The sequence below is a fragment of the Auxenochlorella protothecoides genome (genome assembly GCF_000733215.1).
Source record: "Auxenochlorella protothecoides strain 0710 unplaced genomic scaffold scaffold43, whole genome shotgun sequence".
Taxonomy (NCBI): domain Eukaryota; kingdom Viridiplantae; phylum Chlorophyta; class Trebouxiophyceae; order Chlorellales; family Chlorellaceae; genus Auxenochlorella; species Auxenochlorella protothecoides.
In genome coordinates this window covers 230092-245019 of record NW_011934226.1, presented here as the reverse complement: position 1 = coordinate 245019, position 14928 = coordinate 230092, and the positions used below count along the sequence as shown (strand labels likewise).

The 14928-nt window shown below is 64.3% G+C and overlaps 7 protein-coding genes across 7 annotated transcripts; 4 read left to right on the top strand and 3 right to left on the bottom strand.

The window, feature by feature from the left end:
- Positions 1-97: 97 nt before the first annotated feature.
- F751_3990 (LETM1 and EF-hand domain-containing protein 1, mitochondrial) lies at positions 98-3496 on the bottom strand (the record flags this gene model as incomplete). Its single annotated transcript, XM_011399900.1, has 4 exons — positions 98-274; positions 589-889; positions 1804-2502; positions 2763-3496. 4 exons carry the CDS (start codon positions 3494-3496, stop codon positions 98-100), a joined length of 1911 nt encoding a protein of 636 aa, XP_011398202.1.
- Positions 3497-4243: 747 nt separating this feature from the next.
- F751_3989 (hypothetical protein) lies at positions 4244-4477 on the top strand (the record flags this gene model as incomplete). Its single annotated transcript, XM_011399899.1, has 1 exon — positions 4244-4477. The coding sequence occupies one exon, from the start codon at positions 4244-4246 to the stop codon at positions 4475-4477; it is 234 nt and encodes a 77-aa protein (XP_011398201.1).
- Positions 4478-4574: 97 nt separating this feature from the next.
- On the top strand, positions 4575-7991 carry F751_3988 (Ubiquitin-conjugating enzyme E2 27; the record flags this gene model as incomplete). The annotated part of the gene is made up of 11 exons (XM_011399898.1): positions 4575-4604; positions 4683-4826; positions 4975-5124; positions 5293-5307; positions 5455-5568; positions 5876-6358; positions 6893-6986; positions 7122-7175; positions 7332-7378; positions 7504-7647; positions 7773-7991. 11 exons carry the CDS (start codon positions 4575-4577, stop codon positions 7989-7991), a joined length of 1494 nt encoding a protein of 497 aa, XP_011398200.1.
- Positions 7992-8453: 462 nt separating this feature from the next.
- On the bottom strand, positions 8454-10787 carry F751_3987 (Iron/zinc purple acid phosphatase-like protein; the record flags this gene model as incomplete). Its single annotated transcript, XM_011399897.1, has 5 exons — positions 8454-8643; positions 8822-9014; positions 9962-10053; positions 10233-10498; positions 10638-10787. The coding sequence occupies 5 exons, from the start codon at positions 10785-10787 to the stop codon at positions 8454-8456; spliced, it is 891 nt and encodes a 296-aa protein (XP_011398199.1).
- Positions 10788-11184: 397 nt separating this feature from the next.
- F751_3986 (Diphthamide biosynthesis protein 3) lies at positions 11185-11734 on the bottom strand (the record flags this gene model as incomplete). Its single annotated transcript, XM_011399896.1, has 3 exons — positions 11185-11300; positions 11485-11587; positions 11666-11734. 3 exons carry the CDS (start codon positions 11732-11734, stop codon positions 11185-11187), a joined length of 288 nt encoding a protein of 95 aa, XP_011398198.1.
- A 749-nt stretch (positions 11735-12483) lies between these two features.
- F751_3985 (hypothetical protein) lies at positions 12484-13908 on the top strand (the record flags this gene model as incomplete). Its single annotated transcript, XM_011399895.1, has 3 exons — positions 12484-12684; positions 12810-13711; positions 13833-13908. The coding sequence occupies 3 exons, from the start codon at positions 12484-12486 to the stop codon at positions 13906-13908; spliced, it is 1179 nt and encodes a 392-aa protein (XP_011398197.1).
- Positions 13909-14242: 334 nt separating this feature from the next.
- F751_3984 (Thioredoxin-like 3-3) lies at positions 14243-14818 on the top strand (the record flags this gene model as incomplete). The annotated part of the gene is made up of 3 exons (XM_011399894.1): positions 14243-14320; positions 14418-14495; positions 14648-14818. The coding sequence occupies 3 exons, from the start codon at positions 14243-14245 to the stop codon at positions 14816-14818; spliced, it is 327 nt and encodes a 108-aa protein (XP_011398196.1).
- Positions 14819-14928: the final 110 nt, after the last annotated feature.

Genomic DNA, 14928 nt, shown 5'->3' with positions numbered 1-14928 from the left:
AAACGAGCGCCAGGTCTACAGGACAGGCCCTGTCGCTCCCACTCAGATGCAAGGGCAGATTCGTGGGGTCACGGCCTGCAGGCAGCAGGGCCTTCCGCTACTTGTCGTCGTCCTCGTCATCTTCGCGCTTGGCCATCTCCATCAACTTGTTCACGTCGATGGCGCCGTCGGTGCCGGCCTCGCGCGACAGGACCTGGAGCATGTGCCTCAGTTCCTCCTCCCCCACCTGCTCCCGCAGGAAGCTGAGCGCCGTCTGCAGCTCCTCCACCGAGATCTGTGGGGGGTTTAGGGTGAGGTGCATAGCGGCAAGGATTTATTGTTGTTCTATGGAGAATGTCGTGGAGGTGAGGGGTGGGGAGGGGTGCATGCGACGTGCACCGCAGCGGGGTGGGAATACCATGAACCGCACATGGTCAGCATCAGGCCCATAGATGCGATCACAAAGCATTGCCCTTTGCTGGATCCTTGGCGTGCACTATGTCCACCGCAGCAACCCCATCCAACCGCCCCCCAGAGGTGCCAAGCTCCGTCCCTTCCCTCTCCCGCTTGTTCATCCCAGGACTCTCCCTTCCCCTCCCTTCCACGCACCACGCCGTCCTGGTCCAGGTCGAGGACGTGCAGGCGATTGCCGATGTGCGCGTCGGCGGCGTCCAGCTCCGCCTCCACGCGGCCCAGGATGCTCGCCACCTTGTCCGCCAGGCGCGACTCGCCCACCATGCCCTCCAGCGCGGCCTGGCGGCTGGAGGCCAGGGCGCCGCGTGTGAAGACCATGCCACCGCCGCGCTTGGTCAGGTTGGACTCCAGCCGCCCGATCTCCTTCTCCACCAGCTCCATGAAGGCCGTGCGCTCCCCCGCGACGCCGGAGCTGGAGGCCAGGGCCGCCAGGGCGCTGCAGTGCAGGGGGTTGAGAGGAGGAGGATGGGGGTTGGAGGGGGTTTGAGTGGGAGAGGTGGTGTGTGCTTGAATGTGGGCATGAGTATGTGTGCGTGTGTGAGACTTGTCTGAATGTTAGGGGGACGTGGGTGACTGGGACGGGAACTGAAGCCCGGGAAGGCTGCGCTACGAGGTGCGTTGGTGTGCTGTGGATGTTTGCAAAGAGTGTTGTGCGTGGGCGTGCTGTGGGTGTTGTGAGGAGGTTTACCCCGGATCAGCCCGGGCATGGTGCGGGGTGAGTCCTGCAGCTGCTTGTGTGATTGGTGTGGAGTGGGGCTCCCAGTCCCGCCTGCCAGGAACAACACAAACTGTGCCCGCAGCTTGCCCCAGCGTCTCAGGACAGCAGGCAGAGTAATATCCGGCCGGCCCCGCCCCCCCCGGCGGACATTGCAGGCGGGGCAGGCACACCCCACAGCGCACGCACAGGCTCGAGGCGTGGGCGACATGCGCCCTCGCCGGCCCGGGCGGCGCCGGCGCGCCGAGGCCCGGCCTCAGGGGCAATATAGCGCCGGGGGCCCGGGGGACGGCGCCGGGCGTCCACGCAGGCCCCCTGCTCTCGAAAGGAAGGCAGGCGAATGTGTCGCACATGAAGTTCAAGCGGAGGACCCCCACTCCCACGCCCGGGGGAGTGGGACCATTGGTGGTGTGGCGTTCCAGCCGCGGACTCCCACCACACCGCGGCTTTCCGATGGGTTGGATACTTGACTGCTGGGAGACAGTCCTCCAGGAGGCCGGCCTCCGTCGGCGACCCCTTCTCCAAGAAGAAACGTTCTGAGTGCCGAGAGCACAAGCCCCCAAAGTGAGACCCATTCACCCCCCCGCTGCAACACGCACCCTCTCCCCACCCCCACCCAATTCCCTCCCGCTCACTTGACCACTTTGCGCATCTTGCTCCTGCGGGCCTCCGCGTACTTGGCGGCCTTCTCCTCCTCGCTCACCCCCTCCAGCACGTCCACCATGGCCGAGGCGGCGGCCTCGCGCACGACGGCCGCGGCGGCCACGGCGGCGGTCAGCTCCTGCGCAGTCTGTGCGCCGGAGGTGATGGGCGTCTCAGCGGCCACCGCCGCCTCCTCCTCCTCTTTGATCATCTCCTCCTCCCGCTCCAGCAGCTCCAGCTTGCGCTCGTAGGCCTCGGTCTTGTCGTCGCCGTCGCGCGTGGCAAACAGCTCCACGTCCTCCACCACCTCGTCGGGCAGGCTGCCCAGCGTGCTGCGCAGCATGTCCTCGTCCACGCCGCGCCGGCCGCCGGACAGCGGGCTGGTCACGGTGAAGGCGCGGGAGAGGAGGAGCAGGGAGCTGGGCAGGCTGCGGTTCAGGCTCCAGTCCAGCCACTCCGCCAGCTGCGCGCGCATGAAGTCGGCGGCGCCCTCACCAAAGGGCGCGCGCATGCCGCGCGCGCGGCACGCCCCGCGCAGCTCGTCCTCCGACAGCGAGGCCAGGCCCTCCGCCTGGATGTCGCGGTCGTCCGCCTTGATCTGCTGCAGGTGGCGCCGCAGGCGCGTGCGCAGGAAGGCGTCGGTGCCATAGGGTGTGATGCCCACGAAGCGGCACAGGCTCACCAGCTGGACCCTGTACAAACGGGTGGGGGGAGTTTCTGAAGGGAGCCCTGTTGCCTCCATTCCCCTGCAACCCCAGGTGCTGCATTGCTTAGGGACCCCCCAAAAAGGGAACGACTCCGCGCCAGTGCCGGGCACGACGATCGATATGGTATGAAGAACGGTCATCGGGTACCCCCGCAGCCTCGCCCTTCCCTTTCCCCAGCAGTTCTCCTCCCCCCAACCCCCCACACACCACCCTTACACCGCTAAAAGAAAGCTTCCGCTGTTCACCTGACCAGGTTGTCCAGGGTGAGCTCGTCATTGAAGAGCTTGGCGAAGCGCAGGAGCTCGGCGGTGGACACGGGCGCGCCCGCGCGCACCTTCTGCATGAACTGGTACAGGTCGGCGGCGGAGGTGCGCACCTCCTCGGTCCCGCCGCGCTCCATCTCGGCCTCGGCCATCTCGCTGACGGTGTCCTGGAGGAAGCGCGCGATCTCCAGGCGCGCGGTGATGGAGCGCTTGAGCTCCTCCTCCTTCTTCAGCTTGTCCTCGAAGGTGGAGGGCAGCATGTTTGGGAAGAGGCGCAGCGCCACCGGCAGCAGCAGCTCCATGAAGGGCACCACCACGAAGACGAGCATGGGGACGAGGCGGAAGATGTCGGCGGTGGTGCGCGTTAGCTGGGTGCGCTCGCGCCGCGTGAGCGTGCGCCCGCGCAGCACGCGCAGGCACAGCCGGCTGGCGATGCGCACGTCGGCGCCCAGCAGCTTGGTCCCGATCCAGTAGTGCTTGGCCTCGCGCTTGACCACCTGCCAGCCGCGCAGCGCGGCGGCGCGCTTCTCCTCGCCGGGCAGCGCGGCGAAGGCCGCCAGGCGGGAGGGGACGGAGAGGACGAAGACGGCCGTCGCGCGCACCGCGCCCACGGCCACGCCCGCCAGCTTCCGTGCGCGCTTGCTCAGCGACACCTCCCCGGGCGCGGGGCGGTTCAGGGCACGCACGCGGCGCCGCGTCTCCGCCAGGTCCTCCATCACCTCGTCGCACTCGTCCGCGTCGTTTGCCGCCGGCTTGGCGGCCGGGGACGGGGGTAGGTGCGCCGCACCCGCGCCGGGCGGCGGCGTGCCGGCCCCGGGCAGGGGGCCGGGCGGTGGCACGCCGGGGGGGGTGGGTGCAGGGAGGCCCTGCTGCGGGGTCTGGCCCAGCCCCTGCTGGGCGGCCCAGCTGGAGGTGTGCAGCCACGCCGGGCCAGGGGCCAGGACGTCACGCATGGTCCCTGCGACCTGGAAGGCGGGCGAGCCCCAGCGAGGGGCCGAGCCGATCCAGGCCTGACACTCGCCCGCGGCGGAAGGTGCACGGCGGCGGAGGAGGGCGCGGCAGGCCAGCAGGGCGAGCTCGCCCCCGCGGCGGGCCGATCCCATGGCGTGTCGGACGGGGGTCCGGTGCGATCCTCAGTCCAGGGGCGCCCTGTCGGCGTGCTTGAGTCGAGGAAAGTCCAATCACGATCCCTGAATCGCCGGCCTGGAGAGCATGGATTTCTGGGTGCAGCGTTCACACCCCGTGCACTCCTATATGGCGATGAGCCCGAGGGAGGGCGGGCAGATGGGTCCCAGAAACCGCTGAATCAGGGAAATACGAGACGGAAGGGTATGTGCAACCCTGTATTCCCTCCACCGGGGCTCGCCGATGACAGCAGGCGTGCAAAAATGTCACGCCGTGTGTGAGCGAGGGCGCGAGAATCGTTGTTGGGAGGAGCAGGAGCAGGGGTCTCCAACGCAGGGATGGGTGGCCCTGCACGCATGCTGGGAAACCAAGGCTATGTCGATGTAAACATATTTGAGACCCTGGTTAGCATGAAGAGTGGGCTCTGGGAAGGCTGTGGGGTGCATCAGACGACGCGGCGGCCCCCGGCAGGTCACCCTTATGTTGAGGGGTGTCGGGCTCGCCCGGTGTGCGGTGACAGCACGCCGTTGCTGGGTGCAGGCCACGCGTACTGTGACCTCCGATGGCAATGACTCTACGGAGGGACACATCATTAGCATCGATAGATCAGGCCTCTACGCCCCGGATGATCACACGGTGGAGGGCGTGGAGAAGGAGGTGGAGACGGCAATGGCTAGGCACCTGAAGACCCTCATCAAGGTACGTGCCTGCATACATGCTTGATCATTGACCACTTCACCTGTGGCAAACAAGCACGGAACCCTCGTCCTCCCGCAGTTTCGGAGCGGGCCCATCACCCTGGCTGAGTACATGTCCGAGGTGCTCACCAATCCTACAGCAGGCTACTACATCAACAGGGACGTGTTTGGCACGGCAGGCGATTTCATCACATCCCCTGAGATATCCCAAATGTTTGGGGAGGTGAGCGGCGGTTTGAAGGGGTGCCAAAAGGGAGTGGACGAGGGCCGTCCTGATCAGTGCAGGCTTGAAAGTTTCGGTTCGCTTCACACCGTCACAAAGCCAGGCTACCAACACTTCAAACCTCATGCAACCCCGCATCTCCTTGCAGATGGTGGGGATCTGGTGTGTCAGCACCTGGATGCAGATGGGGAGCCCGCCGAGGCTGAGGATCGTGGAGATGGGCCCCGGGAGGGGCACCCTCATGGCCGACCTGCTCAGGGGAACGGCTGCGTTCCCCACTTTCCACTCTGCCATACAGGTGTGGCCTGGAGGGGGCAGAGTTCGTCTTTTGGGTTGGATTGTGGGGCAGTAGGAGATCCTGCTGCCTCGCAGCTGCACGGCACCTGGCCCAGCACCTGCCGCTTTTGTGGGTGGGGGCAGGACACCCCAACTCCCCTCTCAACCCGCCGACGATCACCCCCGACAGGTCGACCTGGTGGAGGTGTCGCCGGCCCTCCAAGCCCTGCAAGCCCGTGCCCTGCGCTGCGGCGGGGGCGGGCACGGGGACGCCCCGGGGCCGTCCCGGCTCGTCCCCGGTCGGCCGGGGGTCGCCGTCGCCTGGCACCGGTCGCTGGACGGCGTGCCCCAGGACCTGCCCACCCTCTTCATCGGGCACGAGTTCATCGACGCCCTTCCCGTGCACCAGTTCCAGAAGACCGGTAGGTGGGCTCGCTGGCGTGGAACGCTCGCGCGCACGCTCACGGTGCACCCCCTCCCCCCGGTCGACCTCCATCCCCCCCCCCCCCCCCCCACCGAGCGCGGCTGGTGCGAGCGGCTGGTGGACGTGGCCTCGCCCGACTCCCCCCCTGCACCTGCGCCTGGTGCTCAGCCCCGGCCCCACCCCCGCCTCCCGCCTGCTGGTCTCGCGCCGGCTGGCGGGCCTGCCCCCCGCCCTGGCCGCCACCCTGACGCAGCTGGAGGTCTGCCCCCAGGGCATGGCGGTCGCGGAGGGGCTGGCGCGGCGCGTGGCGGCGCACGGCGGCGCCGCGCTGCTCATCGACTACGGCCAGGACGGGCCGTATGAGGCCAGCCTGGCCGCCATCGCGCGGCACCGCTTCCGGCCCCTGCTGCAGGCACCCGGGTCGGCGGACCTGTCCGCACGCGTCGACTTCTCGGCGCTGCGCCAGGCGGCGCGGGGCGCGGGGCAGGGTGTCGCGTGCCACGGGCCCTTGACCCAGGCCTCCTTCCTCCTGGGCCTGGGCATGGGGGCCAGGCTGGAAGCGCTCCTGCGTGGCGCCGACGCCGGGCAAGCCAGGGACCTGGTGGCCGGCTTCCGGCGGCTGGTGGGGGTGGAGGGGCCGCGGATGAGCAGGGAGGCTGAGGACGCTGGAGCAGCCGCCGGCGGAGGCGAGGCGCGGGGAGGGGCAGCGGGCGCCGCAGGGCACCCCGGCCCGACGGAGGGCGCCGAAGGGGAAGAGGAGGAAGGAATGGGCGTGTCCTACAAGGCCATGTGCATCAGCTCCAGCGACCTGCCCGTCCCTGCGCCCTTTGACGTGCTGCCCCCCCGGCAGCAGCATGATGCTCAATGATGTGCAATGCCGTGCCTGCATTGAAGGAGAGGCCAATGTCAAGGTTGGTGGTGACGGAGGCAGGTGAGGACCCGCAGGCCCTAGGCGGGCAGTCTGACGAGACGGTCCGACCCACCGACTGGGCGAAGGTTTGGGGCCCGCCCGCGCGTCAAGACTACCGATGGTCCATCCCGCACCCCCTCGAGCGATGCTTTTCCCATCTCAAACACCTTGACCACAAAATAATCTCATATCAGGACACATCCGATGCTGAGACGGGGCCGCAGCTCCCATCAAATCGCCCGTTAGGTCCTGAACTCCTTGGCCGGGGGCCTCTGACAAGGGACGGCATCATCGAGAGCGACAGCTTCACTCACGTTCCTTCACCATGCCTTTCGATGCCAATAGGTTACAGGCAAGTGCCTCCCGTATCGCTGGAGTGGTGTCTAGGCTCTACGCCGACTCTATGAGACGGTTCATCACCCTGACCCACCTTGAACCTGCCCCCGGAATGTGCAGAAGGAAATCACCGACATCCGGCGTGACACAGCCTCTGGCGTGACCATCAGCCCCACAGGGGACAACATTCGTGAACTTGTGGGCTGCCTCCGAGGTGAGCCTGGGAGGTGAGGGGTGGTGGTGCAAGCGGTGCTCCAGGGATGATGGAGTGGTTTAAAGGGCAGTAGATTACCTTGTGGGAAGAAGATGTGCAGCCCTCCACTTCACGGTGTCCTCCATGAAACTGCAGGCCCTCCTGATACTCCATATGCTGGCGGCTACTTCTATGTGTCCATCACACTTGGTACGGGGATGAGGATGGCATCCTGTCCAGGCATCAATGCGCGGGCCGTGTATGCCGGAAAGGAGAGTGATTACTCTCATCTATCGGGGCTTCCAGCGTGACGCAGCCAGACGTTCCAAACTCACTTGTCATGCCCCCTGTGCCCTCCTCTCCCAGACCAGCAGCACCCCTTCGCACCCCCAAAGATGAGGTTTCAGAACAAGGTGTGGTGACGCCGCATCGAGGCGGGTTGGACTGGGGTATGCTCTAGACTGGCAAATCTTTCTACTACATGGAAAAGGCTGGTGCGCCCTGCAGTTCCTCAACCGCAGGCACCTGGCCCTCGCAGGTGTGGCACCCCAATGTGAGCAGCGCCAACGGTGCCATCTGCCTCGACATCCTCAAGGATCAGTGGAGCCCTGCCATGACCCTCAAGACTGCACTGCTGAGCCTGCAGTCGCTGCTCAGCAGCCCGCAGCCAGATGACCCTCAGGTGCAGCCCTGGCATGGCGCGTGTGAGGAAGACTGCCTTGGGAATGTGTCGTGACAGTCTTCTGATGCTTTCATGGGACCTCTGCCCTCCTGAGCCAGGTCAAACTTGCTCACCAACCCCCACAGGATGCCGTGGTCGCCCGCCAGTGTCTCACAGACCCTGCAGAGTTCCAAAGAACAGCAAGGTTGTGGACGGAGAGCTTTGCGCAGGAGCGACGAGCTGATGCGGCCAAGCTGGGGCGATTGACAGACATGGGGTTTGACCGGGGCGCGGCAGAGGCAGCGCTGCTCGCAGCAGGGGGAGATGAGAATGCCGCCCTGGAGGCACTGCTGGGAGGAGGGTGACTGCCGGCAAGCTCAAATCTGCTGAAGTTGTCAAGCTCACAGGGACTCGGATGGAGGAGGATGGTGTTACAGAGACGCGTCCGCAGGAATTATACCAGCATCCGAGAGGCCCTTGCATGCTTCCCACAGAACCCGTGTGCATTGATTTCTGTTCCGTCAGCTCACAACCCTTCAGCACTCTAAAGTTGCTGGTGATATACAAAAGCCAGACCGTAAAGAATTAACATAATCGTTGTACAGATTCATGCTCTGCAGGTTTTCAACAATGAACGGCTGCCACTCTGGGCTCTTGGCAGGCCACCACCAGCATTGACACGCCTCAAACCAATGCAGTGCCTATTGAGGATCGTGGTACACAGCCTGGAGATCGCTGAGCACACCAGGCAGTTTGAAGCAGGGCGCAGGCAGCGAAAGGTCTTGGACCTTGCTGGCAGCGAGGTCCATCTTGGCCAGCCTTGGCCTTTACGCAAAGGGCCCATGGCTGGGGCTCACGATCCACCAGTCATCCACCACGCGGTCAAACGTGTGACTCCACTGGACCCAATGGAGATGTGTGGAGTTGAGCGCAGTGAGCCTCCCATAGCTGTGGTCTGCGCCCTGGCATCCCCGCGGCGCGAACCCGGACTGGAAAGCGCACCATGTGGCGTGGGGACTGCGAGACCATGAGCCATGTGGGGTGTGAGGAGGGAAGATCAGAGGTAGAGGGGGCGAAGGGAAGCTGGGCACCACAAATGAGATGTCCACGCGCATCGCCATGCGTATCCACTCCCTGGATTGCGCCCCACACACTCAAACGTGCCTCGCTTCCCGCATTCCCCTGTATCACCCACCTGCAGGCCCCCTGGGGTGGAGGGCACTCCCCCTTCCGCATTTCGCTGTTGCCGGCGCCCCCTGCCGTGATGTGCACGGTGGCGCCAGGCGACACATACACGGTAGCATTGTCTGCTCGACGCTCGACGCTGCCGCTCACCGTGTAGTTCAGGACGGGGAGGTAGCGCTCATAGTCATGGATGTGCCCATACACTGCAAATGGCCGGGGGTGGGGTGGGGGTGGGGATGTGGACATCATGCAACCTGATGAAGGCAGGGCAGGCGACATTCATGAGCATGTTCTGTGGGTTGGTACCTCCCAATGCAGCCCTCGCATGCGGAAGCGAACAATCGACATCACGAGCCTCCAGCAGAGCTGTGCACCATTGCTTCTGCCATACCAACAGATTCAGCTGAACCATTCGCCCCACACTGAGTCCCACCTTGTCGAATTCAACACCCAAATGTTTCCCACCCACACAGTGGCCCAGCACCTGCAAGGTCCACTCCATATGCTTGGAAGAGGGGCTCAACTGGGAAAGCACGCCGTCCAGGCTCCGGCTTGCAGGCCAAGGGGTTGTTGTGTGGGCACTGGGAGGGCACTCCATTCCTGCTCGCCTCGCTTTCCTCGTGGCAGCGTCCTGTGCTGCCCAGTGGGGCAGCGCAGTACATGGGTCGATGGCCCACTGCCAGGATCCAAGGGTGCTTGGCACGCTGTGCTTGAGCAGCCTGCACACAGCACGCCAGGGGAGCCAGTAGGGTCAAAAACAAGGAGGAGGCAAAGCTTTGGTGTGAAGAGAGGATGTACACAATCACGGCAAGGTGTGGTACGCGCTTGGGAAAAGTCCGCAAGCTGCATTATCACAGCGTGCCCACCTGCAGGTCAGCTTCCATCCAAGCCAGCATGGCCTCCATGTGAGGCTCCCAAAAGTAGTCTGGCCAGAAGAAGACCTCTGCGCATGTGCAAGGGAACTGGAGCTTCATCCGGAGTTGAGCCTGACATGGGCCAGTGGGGCTGGCAGCTGTCCAAGTCAACAAGAGGAAGCATAAGCGTGCGCTGCCATCCACGTGCATGCCGTAAAAGCTCAAAACAGCTTGCTCCCCCCGGAACGCAGATGTGTGGCCCCTTCCTGCTCACAACCAGGAAACAGCCTACACACCTGTGTTGTATACCATGACATGCACCAGTCCCACATCAAAGGAGTAGTACAGGTTCTCCGTCACCCCCTGGTCCGGCATGCGGAACAGTGACCTGTGTGCTTGGATGGCGGTCTGATGCCGATCACAGGTCAGCAGAGGTGTTGGAGTGTGAAACGGTGCAGATCCCTGCGGACCACACTGTTGGGGTCGGAGTCACATGCGAATGCTCCTCTCAACCCCAGTCCCGAGCCTCACCCCATTTCCCACACCCCACACGCCCGCAACACACACCTGTAGTGAGTGAAGTTGTGTGGCCCGGCCTCGTGGTTCCCGGGAGCCACCATGTAGGGCAGGGAGGCGGCGAGGGGTTGCACGGCTTCCAGAAAGCGCGACCCGCGGGACCCTCCATAGGAGTGCAGGTCGTAGGCCAGGTCGCCGACGTGCAGGGCGGCATGGAAGGGGGCGCCGGCCTGGGCCGCCGACTCAGCATCCTGAATCAGGGCAGGCAGCGCGGGGGCGTTGTACAGCCCCATGTCGCCCAGCACCAGGAGGCGGGTCTGTGGTCGAGAAGGAAGGAGCGAAGAGGTGGTTGCTGAGCAAAGAAGGCTTCACCAAGGAGCCACTGAGATGTGCGGGGATGTGGACATGGAAGGACTGCCCACTGAACAATGGACCACCGTCGGTCACCCCGCCCACCTCCTCATCGTTGCTCCCCGGCACATGGGCTGCCTGCCATGGCGACCACACCGCTGCCGCGGCGACGACCACTGCTGCCGCGGCGTCAACCGTCGCCACGCGGTACCTGAAGGGGTGTCCGGGAGGCAAATCCACGCCCCGCAGCTCCATGCTGTGGACGACCTGGGTGGTTGCATTCACGCCGGGGTCGTGGAATGGCGTGCTGGCACCACTGGCGCAGCGCTGCTGGGGAGCAGGGCCAGGACCCAGCCTCGGCTGGTCCAGGCCCCTCCCAGCAGCCGGCAAGGCAGCCTCCCACTCCACACAGACGGCGGCGGGCAGGAGGCCGCCCTCCGTGGCCCAGGTGATGGTGAGGGGCGACGAGTCGCTGGGCCCCCGCGACAGGCGCAGGCGGCGAGGTGCGAGTGCCAGACCGGTGCAAGGTGATGCGGTCCAGCAGGCCGCGAGGAGGAGGAGGAGTTGAAGGCTGGGTGGACCAAAGGTCATTTTGGGCGTCGACATGTACTTCTCGCGTGGGACGGCGTGCTGGAAGGAACCCCCTTCTCGCTCAGGCGACGAGGATGGGTTCCGGGCCAGGAAGGGAGGCCTTCTGGCTAAAGTCCTCTGGGTCGTAGATGACTCGCACGTACAGGGAGCAGGACGGACAGTGCGCGATCTCTTCACCTGTGGAGAAAAGTGCGGAAAGCCGGCGTCAGAGCCCCACGCATGCCCGCTGGAGGCCAGTGCTTCCCGTGTGAGATGGACCAGCTCCCTCGTCCCGGCCCCCTGGAGCAATGGCCGGAGTTTGTTCAGTGACACCAGCTCCGAAATTCCGATCCCGTAGGTTCACCGCCGCTCCCCTCCTCACCGGCCTCCAGCTCCTCCATGGAAATCTGGAACAGGTCGCCACACGGACACTCGTACGTAAAGGCCTGCAGCTCTTCGTTCCAGTCCATATCCTCAATCTCCACCTGATATGGCATGCATGTGGTATGGGGCTACGTAAATGGGTCATGTGTTGTTGTGCGACAGGCTGGGGTATCCCTCACCGAACGACCGTGGATGTCAGGCAGAACACTGGACCCCGCCGGCAAGCCCACCTCGTCGTGGAGCGTCATTGAGTCTCCTAGCTACTCCTGTTTCGTATTTTGTCTTCAATCGTTGCATGGACTGCGAGTATGTTGCTGCAAATACACGGCAGCGTTGGAGGACCCACGCGCGCACAGATTCTCGCGCCCGAGAGCCCGCGCATGGAATACGAACTGACCTGCGGATGTCGATGTCACGGTATACCTCTTGTACGGATCCCTGATGTACTGCGATTGGAATGTAGTAGATCACCTAGGGAAAGTCCACTGGGAGATGCTGGAGCGGATGCAGGGGCCTGGCGGTCAGAGTGACCCTCCCATTCACTGCAATGGCTGAAGCGCATGCACGGTGCCGATGGCTGCGGAAGCATCTGAGCCACGTGCAAGTTGGACTCCTGGCATGTGCTGCAGCTATACTGATCCTATTCCCCGCTCTGTTGGCGGAGCCCCTGCGGCTGGATGAGAGGGCCCTGCTGGTGGGAGGAGCGGCCTCTGGCATCAGGTGGGTCGCTGCGTGGGTGGGCGCACGTGCTCCACCCATGCGCATGACTACGCCCATGAGCCCGGTCTCCTGACCACCGGCGCCCTTCGACCTGGCCTACACCCTCAGGGAGGCGGAGGTCGTTCGAGCCCTGCAGGTTCAGCGTGTCGTGCGGCATGGCCCGACCCGGGGTAATCTCACGAACTGCGGCGTGCCTGCCCTTGCTGCGGCCTGGGAGGATACAATAAACAGACAACCCCCCGGTCTGCTGATGGTCCAGGGTGTGCTCATGCACACGATGGTGCCGCCAAAGCGGGACTGGGGGGCTGAAGGCATGGCTCTGGTCCTCGAGTACCATGATTGCTCCTCGGCCGCGGCTGCGGCGGGGCTCCTTGCCGTGCTGACCGAGCACTTTTTGGACGCAGACTGGCTGGCGAAGGGTCTGGGCGTGGCGCTGGTCGATGGCAGGGACGTGGTGCGAGCCCGGCAGGCACTCGAGGTAAGGCGGCAGGGCAGGGTTATGTGGGGACGGGAGTCCATCCGCATGCCCCAGGACCAAGTTATTGCCCACCCAACCAGCCACACAAACACTCCCCTCCTGCTCCATTCAACCAACCCAAATAGGCGCTCCTGGCGGCCCACAGTCGCCCACCCCATGGCCCGGCCTCGCAGTTGGCATTTCCCCCGCCCACGAGCCTGCACGGCGCCGCGGTCTTCTCCCTGGCCTCGGTCCAGGATTCGACGCCTGCCGTGCTGGGCATGCGGCTCCACGGCAGGTCTGGGCGCCTGCCCAATGCTGACCTCGCCGCGACGCTGTCGAGGGTCGCCGAGCTTACCCCCGGCCCCGCCCGCTTCGACCGGGCCGGGATCTTCACGTGGGCAGTCCTGGAACCCACCCTGCGCTCCTTCCTCGCCACGGCGGCGGGGGCGGGAGACGGCCTGCACGCCGTCTTCCTAGAGGCGGGCACGGACGCCGCGACCCTGGACTGGCCACTGCCCGAGCCCTCGGACCGGGGCGCCATGCGCCAGGCGCTGCGCAGCATGGAAGGCAGCCTGCGCGCACTGAGCAACCTAGAGGAGCGCCTGCACCACGCCAGCTCCATGTACTGGCCGGCGGGCGGGCGCCACGTTGTGGACGGAGCTGCACTTCTCGCCGCAGGAATCGCCTGCCTTGTTGCACTCGCTCTTGAGCTAGGGCATTCCGAGGATGCGGATCCCAATCCCAGTTCCCACACGGTCGTTGGATTGCCCAGCCTTGCAGCCCTGTCCCTGAGGCACGCCCTCAGCGTCCACCTGGCGTGCCACCTCGGGGCGGCTGGCGCGCTGTGCTTGCCACGGCTCTCCGCCGAACGCATCGGTGAGGCGGGCGTTCTGGCTGTCGCTGCCGCCGCCTGGGTGCTGGCCGCGGGTGAAGCCGCCGGTGCCCCACCCGGCCCCATCCCGCTGCCGAAACTCACCGCCGGTCTGTGCCTCGTCTTCGGGCCTGCCCTGCTCCTGCTGAATGCCCCGCTGCTGATCCTGATGACGTGCGGGTGCCTCTGGACGCTGAGGGCCCCGTCGCCCCTCGCGCCTCTGCCACTCGCCCTGGCTGTCCCGCTCTGCCTTGCATGGGACTGTGCACCAACCCTTGTCTTCCTTTCGGCGCAGCTTGCTTCCATCCTGGTGTGCAGGTGTGTCCCTGTCCTGCTGTAGGCATGGCGAGGAATTCGAGGTTTGGGGTTGACGTTGCGAGAAACAGCGCGCGAGACCTGACCTCATCGAAACGATGGGAGGACACATCTAGAGAACGAAAAGGGCGTCCTATTGATCGTTTATCACTATCAATATCTATAGAAACTTCATATGTTTTATTTGTCCTAAATAAAGAGGGGAGTGTTCCTCGGTGAAGGAGATGCCGCCGGTGGCTGGGAAGTCCCCTGTGAGTTCAGGGGTTGCATACAGCGTATACTGTTGGGTGCATATTCGTTTACCCTGCTTTGGCAGTATCTAGATGTCGTGCGTATTGAGACGCTGCGCAGGCAATGCATCCCGAGGCGAGCCAGAGTGGAGGCCTGACCATGATCACTTCCAATATGACGGGCCTGCGCACCGATGAGGACATGGAGACCTTCCTCAACGTGAACAAGAGCAAAATTGTGAGATTTTTGTGTGTGGTACAGACATGACAAAGGTGTGGTGAATGTTACAGTGTAAAGTGACGAATGGGCGGCCCTCCCCACCATCCCCTGACAGGCTGTGGTAAATTTTGGATCCAGCTGGTGCACCCACTGTCAGGCGCTGTTCCCAAACTTTCTGCGCCTGGCCGGCGAGGTGTGTGAGAGGCCAGTTTCTGCAGCCCGGGTGGCAGGATTGTGTGCTATTACACCCCTCCATTGTTCCCTCATCGGTGAAGGTGGCCAGACCAACTGTTCAAAGCTCATTCTCTCACACGCATCCACAACCATGACACGCACCGTGCACAGAGCCAGGAGATGGAGTTTGCCGTGGCTCAGGTGGATTACATGCAGTCTGCAGCCTCACATGTGACCTTCACCCCGACCCTCTCCATTTTCCGGCGTGGCCGGAAGGTGGACGAGTTTCACGGATCCAGCCCGCAACAAATTCGGGACAGAGTGTGGCTTCAGAAAGATTGATTCGCAAAGGCACTGCAAGGGTTGATTATTTTAGCATGCTTCCGTACTCCTCCCCATTTTCCCTAATGGTCAGTCTCATGATATTACATGTACTTAGCAGAAGGACTTTC